At 39.8% G+C, this 22,573-nt stretch overlaps 1 protein-coding gene across 4 annotated transcripts in view; it reads left to right on the forward strand.

The window, feature by feature from the left end:
* Positions 1–22,573, forward strand: part of CADPS (calcium dependent secretion activator) — a 456,128-nt gene that overhangs the window by 286,596 nt on the left and 146,959 nt on the right. For all 4 annotated transcript variants that reach the window (XM_025050754.1, XM_025050752.1, XM_025050751.1 and 1 more), the window contains 3 exons: positions 3,476–3,542; positions 13,649–13,757; positions 19,945–20,157. In XM_025050754.1, the coding sequence (XP_024906522.1) occupies positions 3,476–3,542; positions 13,649–13,757; positions 19,945–20,157 (389 nt within the window). The remainder of the gene's footprint in view (positions 1–3,475; positions 3,543–13,648; positions 13,758–19,944; positions 20,158–22,573) is intronic.

Here is a 22,573-nt window from a genome sequence, read left to right on the forward strand (position 1 = left end):
CATTGTTTCAAATCTCTTTATGTGGATTAAAGTTAAGGGGAAAGAGAAAATGGGTAGGAGCTGCCAGATATAATTCCCGAAAAGTATGGGACTGTTACAAACTTACCAGCCATTACTAAAATGCAAAACCTTTCACACACTTCTTTATTTGACCTTTTATTTTATCTATGTACATATGTCTAAGCAGATTTCTCTTCTCATATTTAGCTGTTATTTACTACAAGTAATGATATGCTTTCCTCTGTAAACAGAGATATTTTATAATAAGGCTTACATTTATTGTGTATCTACTTCCCACCATGCCTCATGCTTATACTTTCCAAGCATCATCTCATTTAATCCCCACAACAACCCTGACCCTGTTTTCCAGAGCACCAAGAGGTTAAGCACCCTGCCCAACACCTCGGACTAACCAGCAGAGCTAGAACTAGAAGGCTATCTCTTAAACAGAACAGGCCAATAACCCTCTCTTCTTGTCCTTGGCCAAACCTTCCTTGGATGTCCATTTCTGCTATGAATATGTTAATATACCATTTCAAGAAAGATGAGGACACTGTCTAGGACAGCTAGGTGATCCACGTAACAATAGAGCTGATCATGTTAGCTTTAGAACTGATGAGCTTATCAGCCAGCCAACCATTTCCATGTCCTCAGCCTTGGTCCAGCCACCATCCTCTCTCTCTTGTCTGTACCATTGTAACCATCTCTAACTGTCACCCTGCCTTCTTTCTTGCCCCTTCCATCGATAACGCATTCACCACCCAGCAGCCACTGGGATCATTTTAAATAGAAATATAATTGTGTCACTCCTTTGCCTAAACCCTTCCCTAGTTTTCCATCCTTATTTAAAATGAGTGTATTAATGATTTGATGTACCCATTTGAAAGATCACTCTGCCTGTGGGTAATGAATGGCATGCAGGGTCAAGAGTAAAAGCAGGGAGACAAATTAGGAGCCTGTTGCCATGGGCCAGGCAGCCATGATGGTGGTTTGACTGGGTAATAGCAGAGGAGATAAAAATAGATGGAATATCTTTTGGAAGAAAAACTTGGCAATGCATTGCATATTTTTATGCAACATTTTAAAATCTCATCAGAAATCTTTATAAAGATCACTCTGGTTTTCCAAGAACATGACATTCAAATCCAATTAAAATATAGCAAATATTTATTTACCACCTACCATAGACATTTGACCCTTCAACAATGTCCTGGTTAGGGGCACTGACCCCTGCGCAGTCGAAAATTGACACATGACTTTTAACTCTGAAGTCAGCCTTTCACATCCGCAGATTCAATCAAGGTTGACGTCCACAGGAATCCAAGATTGAAAAACTGCTGTTGGGAAGGTGAAAATACTATTTTGGTCCACTGTAGATTGAATCTGTAGATGCAGAATCTGCAGGTGTGAAACCCACGGATATGAAGAGCTGACTGCATTTATTTTTTTAAATCTTCATATAAGTGGACCTTCACAGTTCAAACTCATGTTTTTCCAGGGTCAAATGTATAAGAAATTAGGCTAGTAAATTAAAAAGAAGGTCCCATGCTAGGAATTTAGAAAGAAGGTTTCTTCCCTTGGGAAGTTCACAGTTTAGTTGATATGATAAATATAAAAGCAAATAAATTATTGCTACCAGCAGAATTTATCTGTGGGACCCAGGAGGTGATGACATCAAGGTAAAGATTTAAACTTAGGAAGAAGATGAGTTCTAACATCGACATCAGAAGCAGGGAGAAGATATTCCAGGCAGCATAACATGTGTGAAGATATGGAGGTGTAAAACTTTATGGTGTGGTGAGTAATTGCAGATAATATAATGTGCTGAAGCTTACTCTAAGTTAAGCAGGGCCAGAAAATGAAGAGAATTTGAGGCCAGGGCAAGATGCTGGATTTTGTCTCTATAAGCTAACATTTCCCCGAGTGTATACATACCACTAGTGGTACACAAGATCATTTACTGATATACAGACAAGCACGTATTAGTTAAGTAGTTACTTACATATTTTAATGTGTGTTACATAATATATAATCAGTGTATCGAGGCTACAATATAAAATTGTCTTGCAAAATAAATCTATTCATGTAACATAAGTCAATTTAAAGAAAAACATCAAGTAAATCATAGACTAGATGGACAAGTATGGGATAAATCATGAAAGTGGAATGTGAGTGGCCAAAGTTTGTTCATGTAAACAGTGGATCTGTTCATGTAAACAGGACAGAGCCACTGAAGGAGTTTTAGCAGGGAAAAAGCCATGATAGCATTTGCAGATGATAGAATCTATCTCATGACCAGGAAGATGAAAATCATTCTGGTGCCCTTGAAACCCACTAAGAGTTTCCCCTGTAGTTTTTCACAGAAGCAAAAACATGCACTGAGACTGAAATAGTAGAGGTCTGATGTGAAAAGACTGAGCAGAGTGAAGAATTTTGCAGGAGGTAAAAAATCAGCTGCAGTTGATAACTGATGAATGAAGATAAGGAAACAGAAGGACCCAGGATGACTCCCCAGTTTCTGGCTTAAAGATCTGAGTAGATTTTGGCCACCAGCCATCCCAAGAGCCATTGACATTTGTCAAACAGTATAAATTTTAAGTGGGTGTATTCTTCTTTATGTTCCAAAATGAAACTGTCTGATTCTTGGTGAGGTTAGGATTTAGAAGTTGTCCAGTTGGTTTTGATAGCAGTTAAAGCCATTTTAGGAACTTGATTATTTGAATGTATTTGAGTATGACCAGATCTCTTCTTACTTGGTCCGGTAGAGCCTGAAAACCACCAGCCTCACTTCCTTGATCAATGCCAGTTCAGTATGTAACAATCCACAAGGCCAACGGGATAATTCATGAATGAATTAGTAACACTGATCTTAAAATCTCCAAACACCCTTGATCTGTGCCTCTGTAATTCTTAATCCTCCTTTTTATTTTATTTTCTGTATAAAGATTAATTTCCATCAACAGAAGAGCACTTGAGGAAAGGGGGAAGAGTAGAGGGAGGACTTTCTATGTGGACTTGAAATTTCTCCCCTGTAATATTCCTGCATTTGACAGATCACAGCAAAAGAAAGTGAGAGTAGATTTTCCTGAATGAGACTTGACAAGAGATAAAAGAGTTGGTAGTTGTGAGAATTAGCACTCTTTTTTCTCTCTTATACAACACCTTTCAGGGGTTTCCCTACCTAAAAGACATTTGGCACTTATACAAATTAAGTTACAATGTAACATTTTCCAAGGTGCTTTCTGGAATCAGTCAAAGAATCTAAGTCAAGTCTGATAATGACCACAACCCCATCTATAAGTAGAAGTGAACCTTGCCTGATGTTTCTTAGCCTGAGCCACACAGTTCCAAAATCTGCTGTTTCCGAGCCACGTGCATTTCCTGGTTTATGAGTGCCAAGCTTCTCGGTAAAGTGCATTAAACAGTGCACTCGCACAAGCATTAATGCAACTCTGGTCTTTCTCTTTTCCCTTAGGTATTTATGGGCCATCGGTAAGAATGTCTGGAAGAGATGGAAGAAAAGGTTTTTTGTGTTGGTGCAGGTAACTCTTCAACTCTCATATCAGTTTTAAGAGCTATCAGTTTTAAGGATTTGATAGGATTAATTAATATTTTTTAATTGAGGTAAACTTACCTGAAGTACACAAAGCTCAAGCATTCAGCTCAAGGAAGTTTTGTCATGTCGTATATCCCTGCAACCACCATTCAGAGGGATACAGAACATTTGCAGTATCAGGATGCTCCTTTGCGCTCTTTTTCCTATTTTAATATCACTTTAAATTTTTTTAAAATGATGCATGCTCATTATTTTTTAAATTCTGACAATATAGGATTATATAAGGTAAGTGGAAGTGAACTCCCCCCACCCTTGTCAGTGATGGAGGACCCCAAGGAGGGAGCAAGCATGTGCCTGTTTAGGACAGTGGGACATTGACATTGTTTTAGAAGAATCTGCTATTTCTAAAGGCACTAAGATACTCATTATGGAAAAATTCAGAATTTACTTGGAGTTTTTACATCTATTTTATTGTTTAGTATGTTTGATTTTTAATCGCCTATAGGGGAGCATTCCACTACTCTTGATGCTCGGGGCTTCCAAAGTCTTAACTGACCTTCTATAACTATATTTAACCTCCTGAAACACATATTCTCAAATGTTTCTTTAAGAAAAACAAAATTTTCCAGAAATAGTGATACATGCCCTTGAAAATCCTTCCTTTTTCCTTTCTTTTTTTTTTTGGTTTGTTTGCCTTTTGCATCAGGATTTTTCAGTTTACAGAGGAATTTGCCATTGCCTCATTTAATCTGAAGATTCCACTAGAGCATGTAAACTATAATTCAATTTGCAAAAAGTTAATTTATGCTGTACTCTGAAAGACGTCATAAAGTGAGTCAACTTGTAATTTAGTGACTAACGGAGTATTTATTATTGGCTCTAAGCGCTGACTAGTATTTAAATCACTATCGATTCTGAAACCTCACTATGAGGCAACTGCCTCTTAGATCTAAATGGCCTTGAAAGTTCTACCAACGCTGAGCTTCTAACACCAGACTTTCTATAGATCTATTCACGTCTCTACCGCTAAGGCAAAATGCCTCTCTCTGGTTGTAAACAAGATGTTATCTTTGCTTTTGTGATTGCTACAGAGTACAACAAAACCTTAAAATAAATTAGCCAAAGGAAAACTTTGGAATTATTCCAAACACCCAAAATAATCCATGCTAAGCCACGGAAGACATTTGATCCTGAGATCATTTCCTCAGACTAGCAACTGACCAATATTTATTGAGCGTCTACTTTGTGTGAAGCACATTGATAAGTCATAGAGAAAAACTATGAGGTCCAGTCTTTATTTCCCGAAGAATATATATTAGAGTTCTTTATATACAAACAGCAGAAACAGACTCAAGCTAATTCAGATTTTTTTAAAAAAATATATTGGAAGGCTCTTGAGGTAGGTCATGGATTGTTGAAAAAGCTGAATGACTAGTCTTTGTTACAAACAGGACCCAGACAAGTTCCAAAAATTCAGGTGGCAGGAACCATGGCCAGTGTCACTGATGTGGTAATGAGACAAAATTGGCTCTGACTATTTTCTATCTTTGCATCTCCACTTGAGGGCCAAATGTGAGAGAGAGAGACTTGAGTTGATCACAAACCCACCTTTTAGCAGGGGCAGGCCATGGCACTTTGATTAACGGTCACACTGGGTTGTGTCCAATACAAAATCAGGATGTCATTATCAGAAGGAGAAATGGATGCTAGGCAGGCAAAAACAGCTGATGTCCATTCTAAAGAGAGTACAATATAAATGGAGAGACAAGATACATTGAAAGAAACAATGCTGCAATGCTAAAGTATGGATGGATCAGTACTCTCACCCGGCATAGCAGCCTCTGTTAGAATTCCTTATGAGTCTCTCTGGCCTCCGCCAATAGACTATATGCTGTTTCAAGGCCAATTCTGTTTCTGATTCATCTTGGTGTCCTTCTCTCTTTCCCCCACCACACACATACACATCCTCTTGCTCAGTGTGTGGCGTGGGCATGCAGGAAATGTTTGGTGGAAGAAAGAGGAAAGAGAAGAGAGGAGAAGAGCCCAGGCAATGCCTTGAGTGGTTCTGAAAAAGGAAAGATCACATGGCCTGGAGAATGACCACTTCCCAGAGGAAGTTGGACAAGTGGTCCTCTCACCAGGATGTGGTCTCACCCTTCTACTCTGAGGCAGCCAGTTATTGCTCTGCTGCACACACAACTTTTCTCTGAGAACCTTTAAAATGATGACGTACTTAGGAGAAGTAGCTGACCTCTTCTTTGGAAGAGATTTTAGCAGGGGCACGGAGGGGATCTCTTCGGGAAAAAAACAAGGGGAAATGTGCCAAAAATATCGATGAAGCCATGTCTGTACAATATGTACTGGGTGAAAAAGGAGAAAATGATGATTTTAGGCCATACAACTAGAACACAAATGCTTTAGGGCCTTCACATTGAGGCTTCTACCAAGAGAATTACACAGTAGCTAAAAAACAAGCTCTGCTCACGTGTGAAAACCGTAAAAGGGGATAAGCCATCTAAAGCTCAACATCTTGCCTAGGAAGGCACAAGAATATGAGGATTTCATGAGATGTTTCACATACATGTGATGCTCATTAACTTTAAAGAGCCAGTGAGATGCTTTGGTTACATCTATCTCCCAGATTAAACCTGTTTCAACCTAAATCAGATGCCTTACATCCTTGGTGGCCTGCAGAATGACATGAGAGCCCGACCATCACAAATATAATGGAAGAGCAAAGATGAGAACTCATGTCTTCTGTTTCTTTTCTTGTCCTGTTCACCACAGCAATGTATAAAGGCAATTTCGGGGTCCTCCTTAGAAAATACTGCATTATTTTTAGACTCTTCCCATTTTTTCCTCTCTGTCGTTTAAGTCATCACATCTACAGGTGCTTTATCAAAATGACAAAGAAAAAACACCCCCTTTGAAACAACTCCAATACCAACATAGTTGCATGAGATAAAGTCAAGGGCACAAGTGTTGGCCCTATTCAAGGGAGGAAAAAATATCCCAGGTTGCTTGAAGAGAAGGATGGCAGTCCAAAAGTGGTGATCAGCATCCTACAGCTGCATGCAGTGTTGAATTTAGTCATACATACAAATTATTTTCAGTTGTTTTTTTTTTTTAGGCACCAAATCCTTCCACTCAAAATGCAAGTGAAACCAGGTGAAGCCCTCTAGACAGTTTGGGAGGGAGTGAGAGAGCTGGGGAAGGAAGCAGATTCCACTAAGGCTACCCTGAGTTTCCAGGCAGCCTCAGAGGGAGCTCTGTGGAGAATGGTGTGAAAACCACCATACAAGAAGCATGTCTATCCCAGTGACTTACTGAATGTTTCTCTCACTCAGATGTTAGGTCTTATGGAGTGTTTTCTATAGAGAGTTTGCAACACATAATTTCCAATATGATTATGAATTCCATGAGATTTAATAAAAGGAAATGCATTTGAAAATCCTGAGAAAAACACACCCAACATCAGTCTCCTCAAAATCATCTCCTCTCCTGCCCTATTCTCTCTCTCTCTCTCTCACACACACACACACACACACACACACACACACACAGACACTCACATGCACACAGAGTCTACATGTATGTCTGTAATACAGAACTATTAAAATTCTCCATAAGTGAAATTTCCTTTTAGTGCTACTACCTTGGAGAATCAAAAGATTGGTTATAAACGGACTTCCTACTAACCGAGGACAAAGGACATTCTCACAGCGGTGTTGAACCAAAGCAGCAATTCCCATTTTTAAGAATCAGGGCTAAAATTATTATAGATGTAGCCAGAGTCTGCCCTGAGAAAGGAATGAAGCACTTGTAGGGTGTTTCTGGGCCAGAGACTTAAGTGATCCTACAAGATAAGATAATGTTCACCAAGTTAAGACCTAGCATCCCTGCACTGTGTATTCTTCGAAATGCAGATCCCAAGGTGCCATTCAGAAGACTCAGATGCAGCAGATCTGGGACGAGGCCCAGAAATCTGTGTTTTACAAGCATGCCGAGAGTACTGATGAAGGCTGTCCAGAGACTACCTTTGGAGAAACATTTTCCCTTGTAAAATGAAAGCTCCCATTCCCTTTACACCACACCCTCTCAGAGTTTATGTTCTCCATGGAGCTGAGCACCAGAGTAGCTAAATAGATGATTATGTGCAAATGACGAAACAAACCTTCCTCAGTCCTGGTCCTTGAAATTCCAGTATATCCCCTAAGGCAATGGTTCCCAATTTTTTTTGGCACCAGGGACTGGTGCTCCTATGAGAATCTAATGCCTGATAATCTGAGGTGGAGCTGAGGTGGTGATGCTCATGCTGGAGAGCCGCTGCAAATACATATGAAACTTTGCTCACTCACTATAGTTTACTTCCTGCTGTGTTGCCCGGTTCCTAACAGGCCACGGACCCGTATTGGTCCACCCCTGCCCTAAGGACATGACTTTGGATCCTAAGCCAAAGATTAAAGGGAAATGGGTCCTCAGCACCTCAAGTCAAGAAATTGCTGGGTACACTCATTCTAAACCCCAGGGGCCATAGTAAGGACCAAACACATTGTTAGGATGGTGACCAATGCTAATGATGAAGGTACCAATTCCACCTGGAGCTCCCCACGTGGGTGGGTAAGGGGAGGAGTGAAACAGCCAACTCATCATCTATACCAGGCTAGAAATTCTCATCTCTATCATCTTTTTGTTTTACTGTTTTTCTTCTATGCCTATAATATTTCGAGTTAAAATCGGTTTTTGATTGGTCTTCAGCCAAAATATTTCTTAAGTATTTCACTCCTGTTAGCACCATGCAAACCGAAATAGTCTGTGTTTACTCTAATAATGCTAATAATTGCTTTTATTTATATGGTCTCTCAGAGTTTACAAAGTGGTCATCAGTTGGTCTTCACAACCTTTGTGTACTATAGTGAGGACAAGTCTTATCCCCATTTTACATTAGAGGAAACTGAGGCCGAGAGTGGCTGAATGACTTGCCCAAGGTCAATGGTTCATAGACAGCTAATATGAAATCTAATATAGGTCTGACTCGCAAAACCTTCCATGACTCCAAGCACTTAGGTGGGACTGAGACTCAAAGAAATTTTATGTGTATACGATTTCTAGCACTTACTTACTTTGCATCAGATAGAACAAATGTGACCCCTAAATCTGTATCCTATTTATGATTCACTACAAATAATATAACTAAAAACTCTCACTGTTCCAGCTTTCAGAGAAATTACTAAGTCTGAATGAGATGAAATATTGTCAAATAATTAAAATGCCTTGGAATACAGCAGTTGTCACCAGGAAACAGGATTAAAATAACTTAACCATGAAAATGAATTGTAAGACATATAAGTGAGTGATTTATAACTATGAATGAATGTTTATTTTTCCTACTTAGCTTCCCAATTACCATAAAGGGCATTTATATTTATATTCCTGTTGCAGATGACAATGATCAATCCAAACTAGCTTAAATTTGAAAAGGGGAAGAATTGTATTGGTTAGTTAATTAAGCTAGTAATTAACTAGAGTCTACTGGCATGGCTACATCCAGGGCTTAAACAAAACAATCAAGACTAAGTTTCTCTCTCTATATATATAACGTCTCCTGCCTCTGCTTTCCTCTGAACCGGCTTTGCCCTCAATCAAGCTCTCTTCATGCATTGGAATCTGGTCAGTCAGGGCTTAGAATAGTTTAGCAGCCCTAGAGGAAACAAAGCATTTCACTCCCAGTAGTTCTAGCAGAGGCCTCTGTTGAGCTTTCATTGGCCCAAAGTGGTCAGGTGCCCATCCCTGCACCAATCACTCTTGCCAAGGAGATGAAAGGATGATTGGCCAGACCTGGCCACACGTCTGTCCCACCCACCCTACCTTCGTCTAGAGGCACAATTAGCCCTACACAAACTATATGGGCTGAAAGTGGTGAAGAAGGCGATTCCCCATGGAAAATCAAGATTCAGTCACCACAGGGAAATGAGTGCTTTGCATGCAAACATAAGAAATGTCTCACAGTGGTTATCATCATCTCTATTTAAAGATAATGAAATGGAGTCCCAGTAAAATTAAGTGAACTGCCTGAGATTACAAACCCAGAATAATTGAACTGAGAATCAAATCCCGGTTTGATTGGAGTAGTCTCCCTCTACTCCACTAAGTGGCCTTCGTGTCTGTGACAATCAGGAGTCTGGCATTTGGACTTTGTGATTCTCCATACACAACCACGTCAGGAATTCTGTGCTTTGCATCATACAAATTTTCTCCATTCTCAGATCTTGGCTCAGTCAGTCAGTATTTCCTTATGAAAACCTTCCCTGATCACCCAACTAGACCATATCACCAAGCTTTTACAGTATCATCCATCTCTCTTTTTAACGTTTATTACCATTAAAGTTAGACATTTCTGATATGCTATTAATATCTGCCTTTCTACTAGACATTAGGGTAGGAACCATATCTGGTTTTGTATATATTTGTATTCCCAACACCAAATATACTAAGTTTTGTTGAATGAATAAATGAATGAATCAATCAATCAACCAATCAATCAATCAATCTGACATAAAGAAAGAATTCTTTTCTAAAATGTAGTATATGAACTTTGGACAAGGATTAGTGACCAGGGTTCAGTAAAAATAACAGCTGAGTCATTCTCAAAGAAAGATAGTAAAGAAAAGAAAAGGAGATTATATAAAATGTATTCTATTATTAGTTGTATGTCCAAGTATTGTCGTCTTCCATGGGTGATGGGAGAAAGAAGGGAAAGTTGGAGACAAGAAAGAACTGACCCTCTTACCTCATAACTAGGCTCTAATTGCTAAATATAATTGAAACTTAGGACACTTTAACATTTCTAGACAGCTTTTATATGATAAAATAATGGTTCTCCAACTTTTGTGTGCATCAATATCTGAGACAATTATGAAAAATATATTATTTTTATATTTCATACACTTTTTTATTTTTGTATTTTACAGATGCTATTTTTTATTAAATTTATCAGAGTGACTCTTGAGGTCCACCCTGACCTGACATTCTGTTTCAATTGGTCTGACTTAAAAATCTGCTTATTTATAACCTGCCCCCAATATATACAAATACTCTAGCAAGGGTGGCCTCATCCACTCTTTAAGAAATATTATTTCAAACTTTTTTCTAATTTAAATAAGTGTTTGGAAATGAGCTAAGGGGTTTCTTGTGTACCTAAGATTCAACCACCTAAGATTCAACCACCTTTAAAACAAAACCTCAAAGACTGTAGCCTCAGAAGTCCCTACAACTCATCCCATGATTCCATGAGAAGGTACATAGCAGCTGAAAATCCCAAAGATGTAAAAATTGTTGTCTGTTAAGCCCTTCCTTCAAGAGTGCACTTTCAGATGTCGGCCGGTCATTTGCAATCACTAGATCTTCATATTTTCCATCATTCTAGTCCCGGCTTTTCAGGCTGGGGTGGCTGACTGACTTCCAACATGTACTTTAAGCTTCTATTCCATTATTACAATAGCACTATCTCATTAATTTTCATCAAAATACAGTTTGAACCCCTCTGTGACAGAGAAACATGCATTTTACTGGGAATAGCTTTCATTTATTTAGCGATGTCTTCTGGAAGCTTAAAAAAATATCAAGCTCCCAAACCTTTGCTCTTCACTCATCCTTGAGCGCTCTAGAAAAACAGAGGTAGCCCTACAAACGTGCATTAATGAAACATATTCAAAGAAAAATCACTTCTGCCCCTCCTTTATTTCCTAAAATAAACTGCCAAATCTCAAGTTGAAATGTTCTTAACACACCAACTCAAGTTTGTTTTAGCGCGTTTGTCAGAAACAACTTGCACAGTATTGCCAGAAGAGGGCAGCAGCAGACAGTGCTCCAAGAAAGAAGCAACCGAAATAGAAGAGGAAAAATCAAAAAGCCCAAAGCGAGTAGTAATAGTAAATGCATGATCTTGAAATAATACCCTTCTGTTGTGATTTTTTTTTTCTGATCTCAAGTGAGTGTCTGAAACTCTCTATTAGTTTGGGTAATCGTTATATTAGCAAACTATCATCTCTTGTGTTGCCAAAGACAAGTGAAAATCACCATCCCACTGTTCCAGCTATATCTGTGACCACTGTCATGCTGGTGGATGGATGTGGGGGGAGGCAGGGACAAGCATGGGGGATCAGTTATCTGTGGAATCAGCAATGAATTGGAAAAGCCTGGTGCTGTGCTTAGAAGAACGTATGTAAATTTGCGAGGAGAAAACCTCTTTATTAAATTATACGCACTCAACTTTCTAGAACCAATGAGACTCAGTTAGTGAATGTCCATTGTATGGTGGATTTTGTTTATGGAAAGGAAATTATAACCAAGATGTATGACTCTCTAGGCCAACTTTCAAAAGATTCATAATCTAGTAGGCCAAAATACCTACTCAGCTATTCTACATTAGAATGTTAGTACCGGATGCAAGGAAACTACTTACATAATGCATATATTGTTTGCTATGTGAGTGTCGCACATGCTGTATTAAGGCTTTCACTGCTCAATTAATCCTCTAGCTCCAATAACATGCAGGTATAAATGCAGATGAGGACTCTGAGATTTAGATGGGTGACAACTTATCAGACCTGAGATGGAGCCCCAGGCCTGAGTGAGCACCAAGCTTACATTCTTAAACCTCGTTTTTAAGAAAAGAAAATGCTATCAGTTGTTCTGCTCATTACGAAGAATATTTTTTTTTCCACTTATGGAAATTCTCTTAGTGATCTGGCCTTATATTTCCCTTGAATCCCATCAAGACCTTGCAATGTAAGGTTCTGCATACTATATGCATTATAAAGGAACCAAAGTTGTGCAGAAAGTTTTCATCAGGAACCAACAGAGGGCAGCAACAGATAAACGAACCAGTAAAACATTCTCCCATGGACTCCCTTTATCTTGCCACCAAGACCTTCAGGCCGTACAGACTGTGCAGGAGATGTGTGCAGCACTTGCGAGTGCCAATTTCTTATCAGCATTTTAAAAAAGATAAATCTCACCGTGGAGAAAGAGACTAACATGTCCCCAGCAGGGATGAAAGTTTACTTAAAAAATGTCTCTTTAAATAAAGGGAACTAAGAGATGAGGGATATGGCACTACTTCGCCAAGACATTTGACATCCATAGATAGTAAATATGCCCACAAGCTTTTAACCCAAAGCCCGAAGGATATTCGCTCTCCCATGGGCTCGTTGCAGACAAGCCAGATTTAGAAATGCTAAGTATCCACTCTGGTTCTGAATGCACCGTGGCGACAAGGTCCTGAAGGCCCGCCTGCAGCCGCAGAGTGCCCACCTGGCACTGGCATGCATGCTCATGTCGATAGTGAGGCCTGCACCAGTGACAATAGCCATGCTGTCGAGGCTAAGGATAGCTCTACCATGACTGGCACCTAGCAATCAAGCACTCATTGATTATGACAGCATGTCACTCCTGCATTTGTCTCAGATGAAGGGAAGACTTTTCAAAGGCACTCCCTCAGTGGAAGGAGGGGTGGGGGGACAAAATGTGTGGCTTGGTGCTGAGAGTTGGCCTGCAAAAAGTGAAATACTAAAAAAAATATTTAAAAGTTGGAGCAAAAATAGTGTTGTCCCTAACTTCTGACCAAAAGCCTGTGTTATGTCTGTGAGCTTGGCAGTGTCAGCTAGCACCAGAGTCATGTTAGGTAAAACCTATACAATTGCCACTATTCGACCAATTTTAACCTCCAAAAATGGTGATTTCATCTTAACCTAATTAAACTAACAGCAATAATGATAATGGCTAACTACTATCAAGCAATTACTAAACATCAGGAAAAGATTCTAAGCACATTCCACATGTGAACTCATTTAATCCTCACAATAAGAGAGTAAGGAGGTGGATTCTCAGATTATATCTAGTCTATAGCTGAGGTAACAGAGGACCAGAGAGGCTAAGTAACTTGTCCCACATCACACAGCCAGAAGGTGATAGAAATTCACTTTGAAACCATCTCCTGAGTGCAGGGCCTCAGGGGAAAGGACGTGCTTAAAGGGTGAAGGATGATGGGTTCTAGGGGCCCACCTCATAATCTGTGCTTTTCTTTCCCAGGTCAGTCAGTACACCTTTGCCATGTGCAGTTATCGGGAGAAAAAAGCAGAGCCTCAGGAACTTCTACAACTGGATGGCTACACTGTGGATTACACCGACCCCCAGCCAGGTACCCACACACCCTCTAACCATGAGCCCACAAAACTCTCCCCCTTCCCAAATCAGTGGTCAACTAATACTTACTGGGTACTTACTCCATGCTCAGCATTCAGCTGTGTTCCCAGGATTTCACAGGTGACCAGGAAAGCCACAGTCCCTGATCTTGTAGAATTTCTATTCTGGTTGAGTAAATGCCATCTTAATCAAGAGCTTTAGTTTTAATCAAGGAATCCTTGTAAAATCAAAAAGAAAACATCATATATTTTCTATTACATAGCTATGCCCACAAATATTTACTCCACCCTAGAATGCCAAAAAAAAAAAAAAAAACTGAAAAATAAATTTTATGTGCACACCAAGGACCATTTGTGTGTGTGTGTGTGTGTGTGTGTGTGTGTGTGTGTGTGTGTGTTGTTTTTCACCAGTGATATATGGCCTTGGAAGGTATTGTGTCCAAATAAGCCTAGCCATCTCTGTTCATTACAATTCAAGGTTAGCTGATGGCATTTGAAAAGAAAGCCCTCATTGAATATCTTTTTTCCTATGAAGAGACCAATCCACAAGCATAGACATCTAAGCTCCTAAGGCTTATGTAACTAAGAGAACCACACAAATGGTTGTATTTCTCATAAGTTCTACATCCTGCCCCTCACACCTCTCCCCACCCCCATTTTATCTTTTTCCGAGAAAAAAAATGAATAGAAATCAGCCTCAAAGAACCTTCAGAATGGGGGGGATGTGTGTGAAATCATTTCAGCATATTAATGAACAACAAGCACCAACAGCCCTCTCCCAGAGAAGTTTATTTTTATGCCAAATCTGCACAAGGGAAGCATTTCCAACCATACTGCATTATTTGGCCCAAAACCTTTTTTTCTACTCCCATATTGCTCTTCCACATGCAACAAAATACACAAAAAAGAAAAACAGAGTTTGAGAGAAGATGGGCCGTTAACCTGAAAAGGTGTGGCAGGGAAAGCCTTAGGCCTGGCCCACTTAGGAAAATTAGTACCTTCAGCATCCCAAACCTGAATGACTTGGACCAGCCACACACCCTAAGACTTCCAATGGTAATTAGCATCCTGCCAGAGCATGATAAAGAGCTGACCATGTAAGAAGTGAATTAAAGGCTCTATCTGGAAATCCTTCATAATGAATAGAACCTCTGAGTTCTATTGAAACAATTTCATGCAACATCTTGTTGAAAGAATATGGCTCCTGCACTAAAAAACCAGCCCTCAGGGTGTTTTGTGATGGTTTGTGATCTTCTCAAACCATTGAGTTCCCCTCAGAAAAATAGATTTGGTCTTTCCTAAGACCCGCATGTTAAAAAGTGGGAGGATAAGGAGCCAATATGAGGAGGAAAAATGATCACATCTCGTGACAATAATTCCTTTTAAGCCAGTTCACCACTCTTTTCCTTGACATGATTGTACTTGGTCATCATCATAATCTTATTCACTAAGTTGATAGGACCAGGATTGTCATCCCGTTTTGTGAAGGAAGAAACTGTGCTGGAACTCGAGGTCTAGCTCATGTCACCTTTTGGCACTTGCAGTAAAACGTAGCTATGTATACAGCTATAGCAAAGCTATAGTTGTTATTTTTATCATATGAAAGCAGAATTCTCTTCCTATGGGAGGGCAGGAGTGGGGAGAGAGCTGTTCTATCTACATGCAAAAGGAGTGTGCGCATAAATTATAAAAGCTTCTCCTTTTTTTTCCACATTGGTCCCATAGGATATAATTTATAAATTCCTTTACCAAAGATGTAAATGGAAAGTAAATTGATTATGTTCTTGAGAATAATAAGCGGCTTCTTCTCTGCCTTTCTGTGTGCCAAGTCCTATTTATTTTCGAAATAACATTTGATTGAAAATGAAATTTAAATACTTCCAATTGTCATAAGAAAAGTCTAACTCGGAATTTCTTAAAGAGCGCTTGTTAAAAACAGAAGTTCCTGGGCCCCAAACCTAACATATGAACCAGAAGGAGAGAAGGTAGAATCCTCATATTTCAATAAGCCCTGTCAGGGCTTCTTATCCACAGTAAATTTTCCCAGCTAGAGAGCGAAATAATGTACAATTTAGCCAATGTCCACAGAGATGTGAAGAGCCTTCCCAATTGCTCCCCTGAAAAGTGAGTATGCAAGTAGAGAAGGACATCTGAGTCCATCTGTCCCCCTCCTCCTCTTGGCTTTGTCCAGGTTGTCAGTGAAACCACCTGGTGGAGATGTTTATGGGACAGGTAGCGTTGTAGCTGTGGATGTCCTTGCCTTTGTACCAGCCTGGGATCTAGTAGTCATCTAGACACCACCATTCAGGCCAAATTGACACTATCAGTTTTGAGATCCTTGAAATATTAATCTGGGGAATTGGTAGATAACTATGTAAATTTTACATATAAGCTACTCATTTTAAGTTACAGATGAAAATGCTTCACTTTACCTTTCCATAGATATGGTTTAGAGAGTATGAGACAATCTCTCAATTCCTATTAGATTAAGTAATGAAATCTTCAAATTAAATGATACTGATTCAGAATAATTCAACGGAACAATTTAAATGACTAAATTAAATCTTCAATAACTTTACCATTACAAATAGACTACATCCATGTGTGTCGTTAGCCAGTCTCTCCCCAAGGGAGCAGGCCAAAATTCCTTGCCTGGTCTGCCTCCATCTGTTCCCAGATGTATCTTCTTGTTCTTGACAGGTCAGTACCTGTGGGGTACTCCACAGAGAGCCCGTGCTCTGTCGTATATAGCATTTTGCGGATTCAGACCTGGGGATCGCTACCTCATCCAAGACTCTGCTGCCTTAAAGCATGCACTGATGTTCATTTTGCTTTCTCCTCCATTGGTTTTCTTACAACTGGCTTGCTTTACTCTTTCCTTGCGCTTGTTGGTGTGTCTTGGTCTCCCATGTTTTCTGAAAAAGCTCTGTTGCTCTCCACTACTCTCATTGTCATTGCTTCTGCTGCTTTAGACGTTTCTCTTTGCCCTGCTCACTCCACGATTAGGCTTCATTCTGTTAGTAACATCCTCAGAGAGCTGTTACTGTGTGCCAGCCATGTGGCCCAGGCTTCGTAGTCATACAGCACAGTGGTTACAGTCGTCAGCTCTGGAGTCAGAAAGCCAGGATTAGAAGCCCACCTCTGATGCTCACAGCCCTACGTTGTGTTCATGGGCCAGTTATCGCCTTTTCTCAGTTTCTTCATTTATAAAGTGGGAATAATAGTACTTACTCAGGAGGCTGTTGGAAGGATTAAATAAAAATCTGAAAACTTCTTAGCATCTTTCTATCTCTACCTCTTTATTTCCCGAGGCAACCCCATGAACTGACTTTCTGACAGTAGCTCCAAAAACGTAGCCTCCCCACTCCAACGACAGACTGTGAGAGAGGGGAGACGTTGGAAACGGGGAAGTTCCCATCCAGGGGTGTCTACCTGGCATTCTTTTACAGTATCAAAGTAGCTCATCCCAAAGGTTACCATGAGATTACACTACAGAAAGTCTATTAACCACTCTTCTTTTAAGCTCCTTCTTGCCCACTTCTCAGGGCTTGAAGCATCCCTCGAAGCTTTTCTTCTTCTTCTCACCCCCTCCGGAACTTTCCTGTTTATCACGCCATCCATTTGTCTCATCGGATTTTCCCAGCTTGCTAACTGTACATTATCCTAAACAAAATGCACATTTTAAAACCCTCTATAAGGAATTAGGCAAAATATTCTCTCATAATTGTAACCACGAAAATGTTTTTGTTAAAAATGCTGTCCCACTAGAACTTTCATATAAAAAATTAGCTATTTATTGTTCTAGAATCTCTGGAAATTCTAAGTGCAAAACTACCAATTCACAACCACTCTTGTGGAATGCACAGCTGAATTAATATTATCAACACACTGGAGAAGTTTTCATGTCACCAGAAATCTTGTCCAATGCCAAGTGCCAAACAGGTTTGGCCAAACAGTGACTGGGCCTTGTTGGAAATTTGGGAATGCTAATCACTCCAATCATTATCCTCTCATTTTTAACTGATAATTGGGGGGGTGATGATAAGGAATTTGATGAATACATGAAGATTTATTTCTGGCAAGAGAGTACCCAGTGACCCCAAAATATAGACTTTTGGAGCACATTGGTAGACATGATGTAACTTGGGCCTGAGCCCAAAGAGAGGCTTCAACCTTTCTCTCTCTAAATTTTAACCTTGAGAGCTGCCTGCGAAAAAACATGGATTTAAAGTGTTCATTTATTCATTCGAAAAGCATGTGTTGAGCACCTACTATATGCCATGCATCAATCTAGGTACTAGGGACACAGCAATGAACAAAACAGACAAACCCCCTTGTCCTTTTAAAGTAAAGCAAATTATATAGTTTGTTAGATGTTGATAAGAGGTATAGAGAAAAATGAAGCAAGAGAGATGAGTAACGAGGGATGGAGGTGAGGGAAGGCTTGAACAAAATTATGACATTTGAGCAAAGACGTGAAGGAAGTGAGGGTATGAATCATGCAGATATCTGGAGGACAAGTACTAAGCACAGAAAACAAGTGCAAAGGTCCTGAGGTGAGAACATACCTGGAGTGTTTAAGAAACAACAAGAGGCCAGTGCAACCACCACGAAGTGAGTACATGCATGTGCATATGAGAAAGGGAGTAGGAGGAGGATATGAGGGTAGAAACAGTACAGGGTCAATTCATGTGGAGCCTTGCAGGCTTTGTCAGAACCTTCACTATCCTCTGAATAAAATGAGAGTCATTGGCAGGTTTTGAGTAAAGGAGCGACATGACATGACTCTCTTGCTAAGTCAATTACTCTGGCTGCCATGTTGAGAATCAACTATAGAGAGTGAGGATGGAGGCAGACAGATCAGATAGGAAGCTATTAAAATAATCCAAGTGAGAGATGAGTATGGCTAGATTCAGGGTGGCAGCACTAGATATGGAAGAAAGGGTCAAATTTGAGTATAATGTCCTGAAGGTAGAGCCATCAGGATTCCATTGGAAATGGGTAGCGAAAAAAAGCGAGGAGTCAAAAAGGACCCCAAGGTGTGGGCTTGAGCAAATAAAGGGATGCGCTCAGCTTTATGGAGGAGTTTGGGAGAAAGACCAGGAGTTCGGTGTCAACTATAATAAGCTTGAGATGCCTATTAGCCTTCCATGTGGAGAAGTCAAGAAAACCATTAGATATTCAGGTCTGCATTTCAAAGGGAGAGGTCCAGGATGGAGGGAGAAATGTGGAGACCATGAGCATATTCATGCTATTTAAGACTGGATGCTATCATTGGGGGAGAGGATGTAGATAAAGAAAAGAAGAGGTCCAAGGACAGAACACCAGGATGCTGCAAGATTTAAAGGGCAGGAGGAGGAAGAGGAACCAGCAAATAAGATTGACAAGCAGCAGCTGGGAAGGGAGGAGGAAATCAGGTGACTTGGAGCCAAGTGAAGGAAGCATTTCAAAGAAAATAGAGTGAGTGTCAAATGCTGCTGATAAGTAGAAGGATCAAATAAAATTAGGACTTTGAATTGATCACTGGATTCAGCAGTGTGGAAGTCATCGGTGACCTTGACAAGTTTCAGTGGGGTTGTAGCCTGATTGAAGGGGCTTTAAGGCAGAATAGTTGAGAGAGACCCTTGGTACTAGAGATATGGTCCTTGGACTAATGTCGTCTTCATTGTCCAGGAACTTGTTAGAAATGCAGAATCTCAGGCTCTTCCCTGGACATACTGAATCATAAGCTGCTTTCTACCCAGATTCCTGTGGATTCACATGTGGACTTAAATTTGAACAGCCCTGGTAGAGATTCTCCCTATACAGTAAAGAGAAGAACAATAGGACAGCAGCTGAAGGGAGAGGTGGGGGTCAAGAGATGTTTTTGTTTATTTGTTTGTTTGTTTAAAAGATGAGAAGAATAGTAGCATATTTACAGATAGGTGTTTACCCAGCCCATAGGCAGCCTGTCTAATAATTCTATCCTCAGGCAGAGACAAGAGCCATGCTCGAAACATCTCTTTAACATCATGGTCCCACTCTGTGGCCAAATGGGTGTCGGACTTCCCATCCTGGAGTCAGATAAATAGCTCCTCCCCTCTCCAGCCAAAGGAAAAGCAACAGAAACCGCCTTTCTCAAGGCTCAGTCCTGCCAAGAACATTGCAGCTCAGCTTAGGAGTTTTTATTCCCTTTTATTAAAGGTTTGGAGGGCGGCCGAGCCTTCTTCAATGCAGTCAAAGAAGGAGACACCGTGATATTTGCGAGTGATGATGAACAAGATCGAATACTGTGGGTCCAAGCCATGTATCGGGCCACCGGGCAGTCACACAAGCCTGTGCCCCCGACCCAAGTCCAGAAACTCAATGCCAAGGGAGGGAATGTGCCTCAGCTGGATGCCCCCATCTCCCAATTTTGTAAGTAAACATGCCGTTTGTTCAAAATAGCTCTGTAGAGTAAAGTAAGTCTTCCAAAGTTGAATTAGAAATTCTAGTTGCTTTAATATTAAAGATTCATGAAATCATGCTTGCTGAAAAACAATAGTGAATTCAGGAGGGAAAAGTGGGGACAAAAATGTTAGACGAAAGTAATTTTAAATTGCAATACTTGACATTTTCCCCCAAGGACTAAACAAAGGAAAATATATTTTAGGTGGATTTTTTATCTCTTTGTTTTAGTGAGACTTTGGAGTTCACGGCCAAACATGTATTTGTTAGAGTTCTTCAAAAATAGTAGATTATATATGTCCTTGCCTCATTTCTTCCTATTAAAAGTAATTTTAAAGTAATTTTAATTTTAAGTAATTGATGTGAAATAAATTTAAATCTGCAACTTGGGACCATTTAAAAATAAATGATGACATTATCACATGCAGTGGGAAAACAAAACAAAACAAAGAGCTCACAGTACCTAAAACCCCGTTCTGAGCTAAAATATCAGGACCCAAAAATGAAACTATCTCCTTAAACAGCCCTAGTTCATATTTCAGTTTCTTCTCCTCTTACCTCTGCATCTGTTTTAATTTCTTGCCACTTTGCCATGTCTTCTTGCTACCTAGGATGGTTTTTATCTCCCAAACCTTCTGATGCACAGGGCAAGGTGAAATCCAGCATACACTTGGAGATGTTTGTTAAAACAGAGAAGATGGCAAAACTGGAACATAAAGCACCAAATCAAGTAATTCATTTGAGTTACGATCATTAATTCTAAGTAGAAACTTTTGCCTTACCCCAAGTATCAAGTCAATTAGGGATAATTCAGGGACAAGGCATTTTTAGCAATGACGATGGTAATTCTTTACTTTAGCATTCATTCAGTCTAGCTCATTGAACAAATGTCTAGATGATGAGACACATTAATGAGGAAGACAAACGAGGTCCCTGCTCTCAAGTTACCTGTATCCTAGTGGAGGAATCTAGACAGCAAACAAACCAATCAATAAATAAGATAGTTTCAGACATTGAGAAATACCATGAAGAATGTCATGTCTTGGTGACTGAGTGAGGAGAGGGAAAAAGACAGATGATCTGAGCTTAAGTTCAAATGTTGAGGAGTCAGTCCCACAAATATCAGCAAAAGAGAAAGCAAGTACACAGGCCCACAGCAGAAACTTGCCCTTGTACACAGTACTTTGACATAGTCTCTTCTCTGTTGCTCTTAAACAAAATGTGCACGTGGATGGAATAATTTTGCAGCAATGGCAACTAAATGGAGGTAAATTCTCTTTCTGATGAATTCCATGACCACTTTGTTTAATAGGACTATGTTCTTTTTTTATTACTAAATTTATTGGGGTGACATTGGTTAATAAAATTATACGGGTTTTAAGTGTACGATTCAATAATATGGCATATGAACATTGCATTGTGTGTTTACCACCTAAAGTAAAATTTCTTTCTATCACCATGTATTTGATCCCCTTTAAGACTATGCTCTTAAACCTCATAATACCTTTTCTGATGAGGAAAGAGTCTTTTTGGATGACAAATACTATGAATCAGGTGTTCCCAAGAATTCCTGTCCGGTACTAAAGGTTTCGTAAAGGAAGAGGCATTCCTTGTGGGACATTGTAAATCATAACACAATCTCTGTGGGTTTCCACCCCCAAATCCTGAAAGAATAAGTCAGAGGGTGAGGAGGGACTTGAGGGAAAGGGACAGCCCTCGTGACCATAATTACCACCATACCCCCCACTCTTTTCCTGTGGCGCTCAGGTTTATTTGAGAGCAATAAAGAGAGAAGTCATCATCTCTTTCTAATGGTTTAGTCACTGGTTGAGATAAAGCATACCCAATATTTAATTAAAAAAAAAAAATCACCTCTGTGATGGAATCCCTCCTTTCACCTTGCCTGACAGGCTCCTTTTAAATAAATTTGGAAATAATACACCTATCATAACCCTCTGAAATGGAGTTATCTGTGTATCAGAAAAACAGTTTCCTAATTATAATCACCATCCAAATCAACTTCATAAAACATGTATCTCAAGTGATATTTGGAAATTCTGGTCTAATTTCTGAATAATCTCCTTTTCTTCTAAAGTCATGTCACCTTACATTCAGTGTCTCTGTTTTATCATCTGCCCAGATTAGGAAATTATACTTGGTTTGTGATTAGCACTACTTTTTTCTCACTAGCGTAGGAAAGAGGAAGGACATTCAGGAGTAAAATTAAATGGAAAGCAAATACAGATTTTAAAAAGACAACTGATGGAAGCTGCTGAAGAGTGGGGGGATGGCTCTCTTCATGAAAGTACACTAGGGCTCTTGATTTAGATTTCCTTCTGTAGATAGGATTTATTTAGCTATGAAATTAAGGTGTTAGTCATTAGGC

This window comes from Pteropus alecto, unplaced genomic scaffold (genome assembly GCF_000325575.1).
Source record: "Pteropus alecto unplaced genomic scaffold, ASM32557v1 scaffold75, whole genome shotgun sequence".
Taxonomy (NCBI): Eukaryota; Metazoa; Chordata; class Mammalia; order Chiroptera; family Pteropodidae; genus Pteropus; species Pteropus alecto.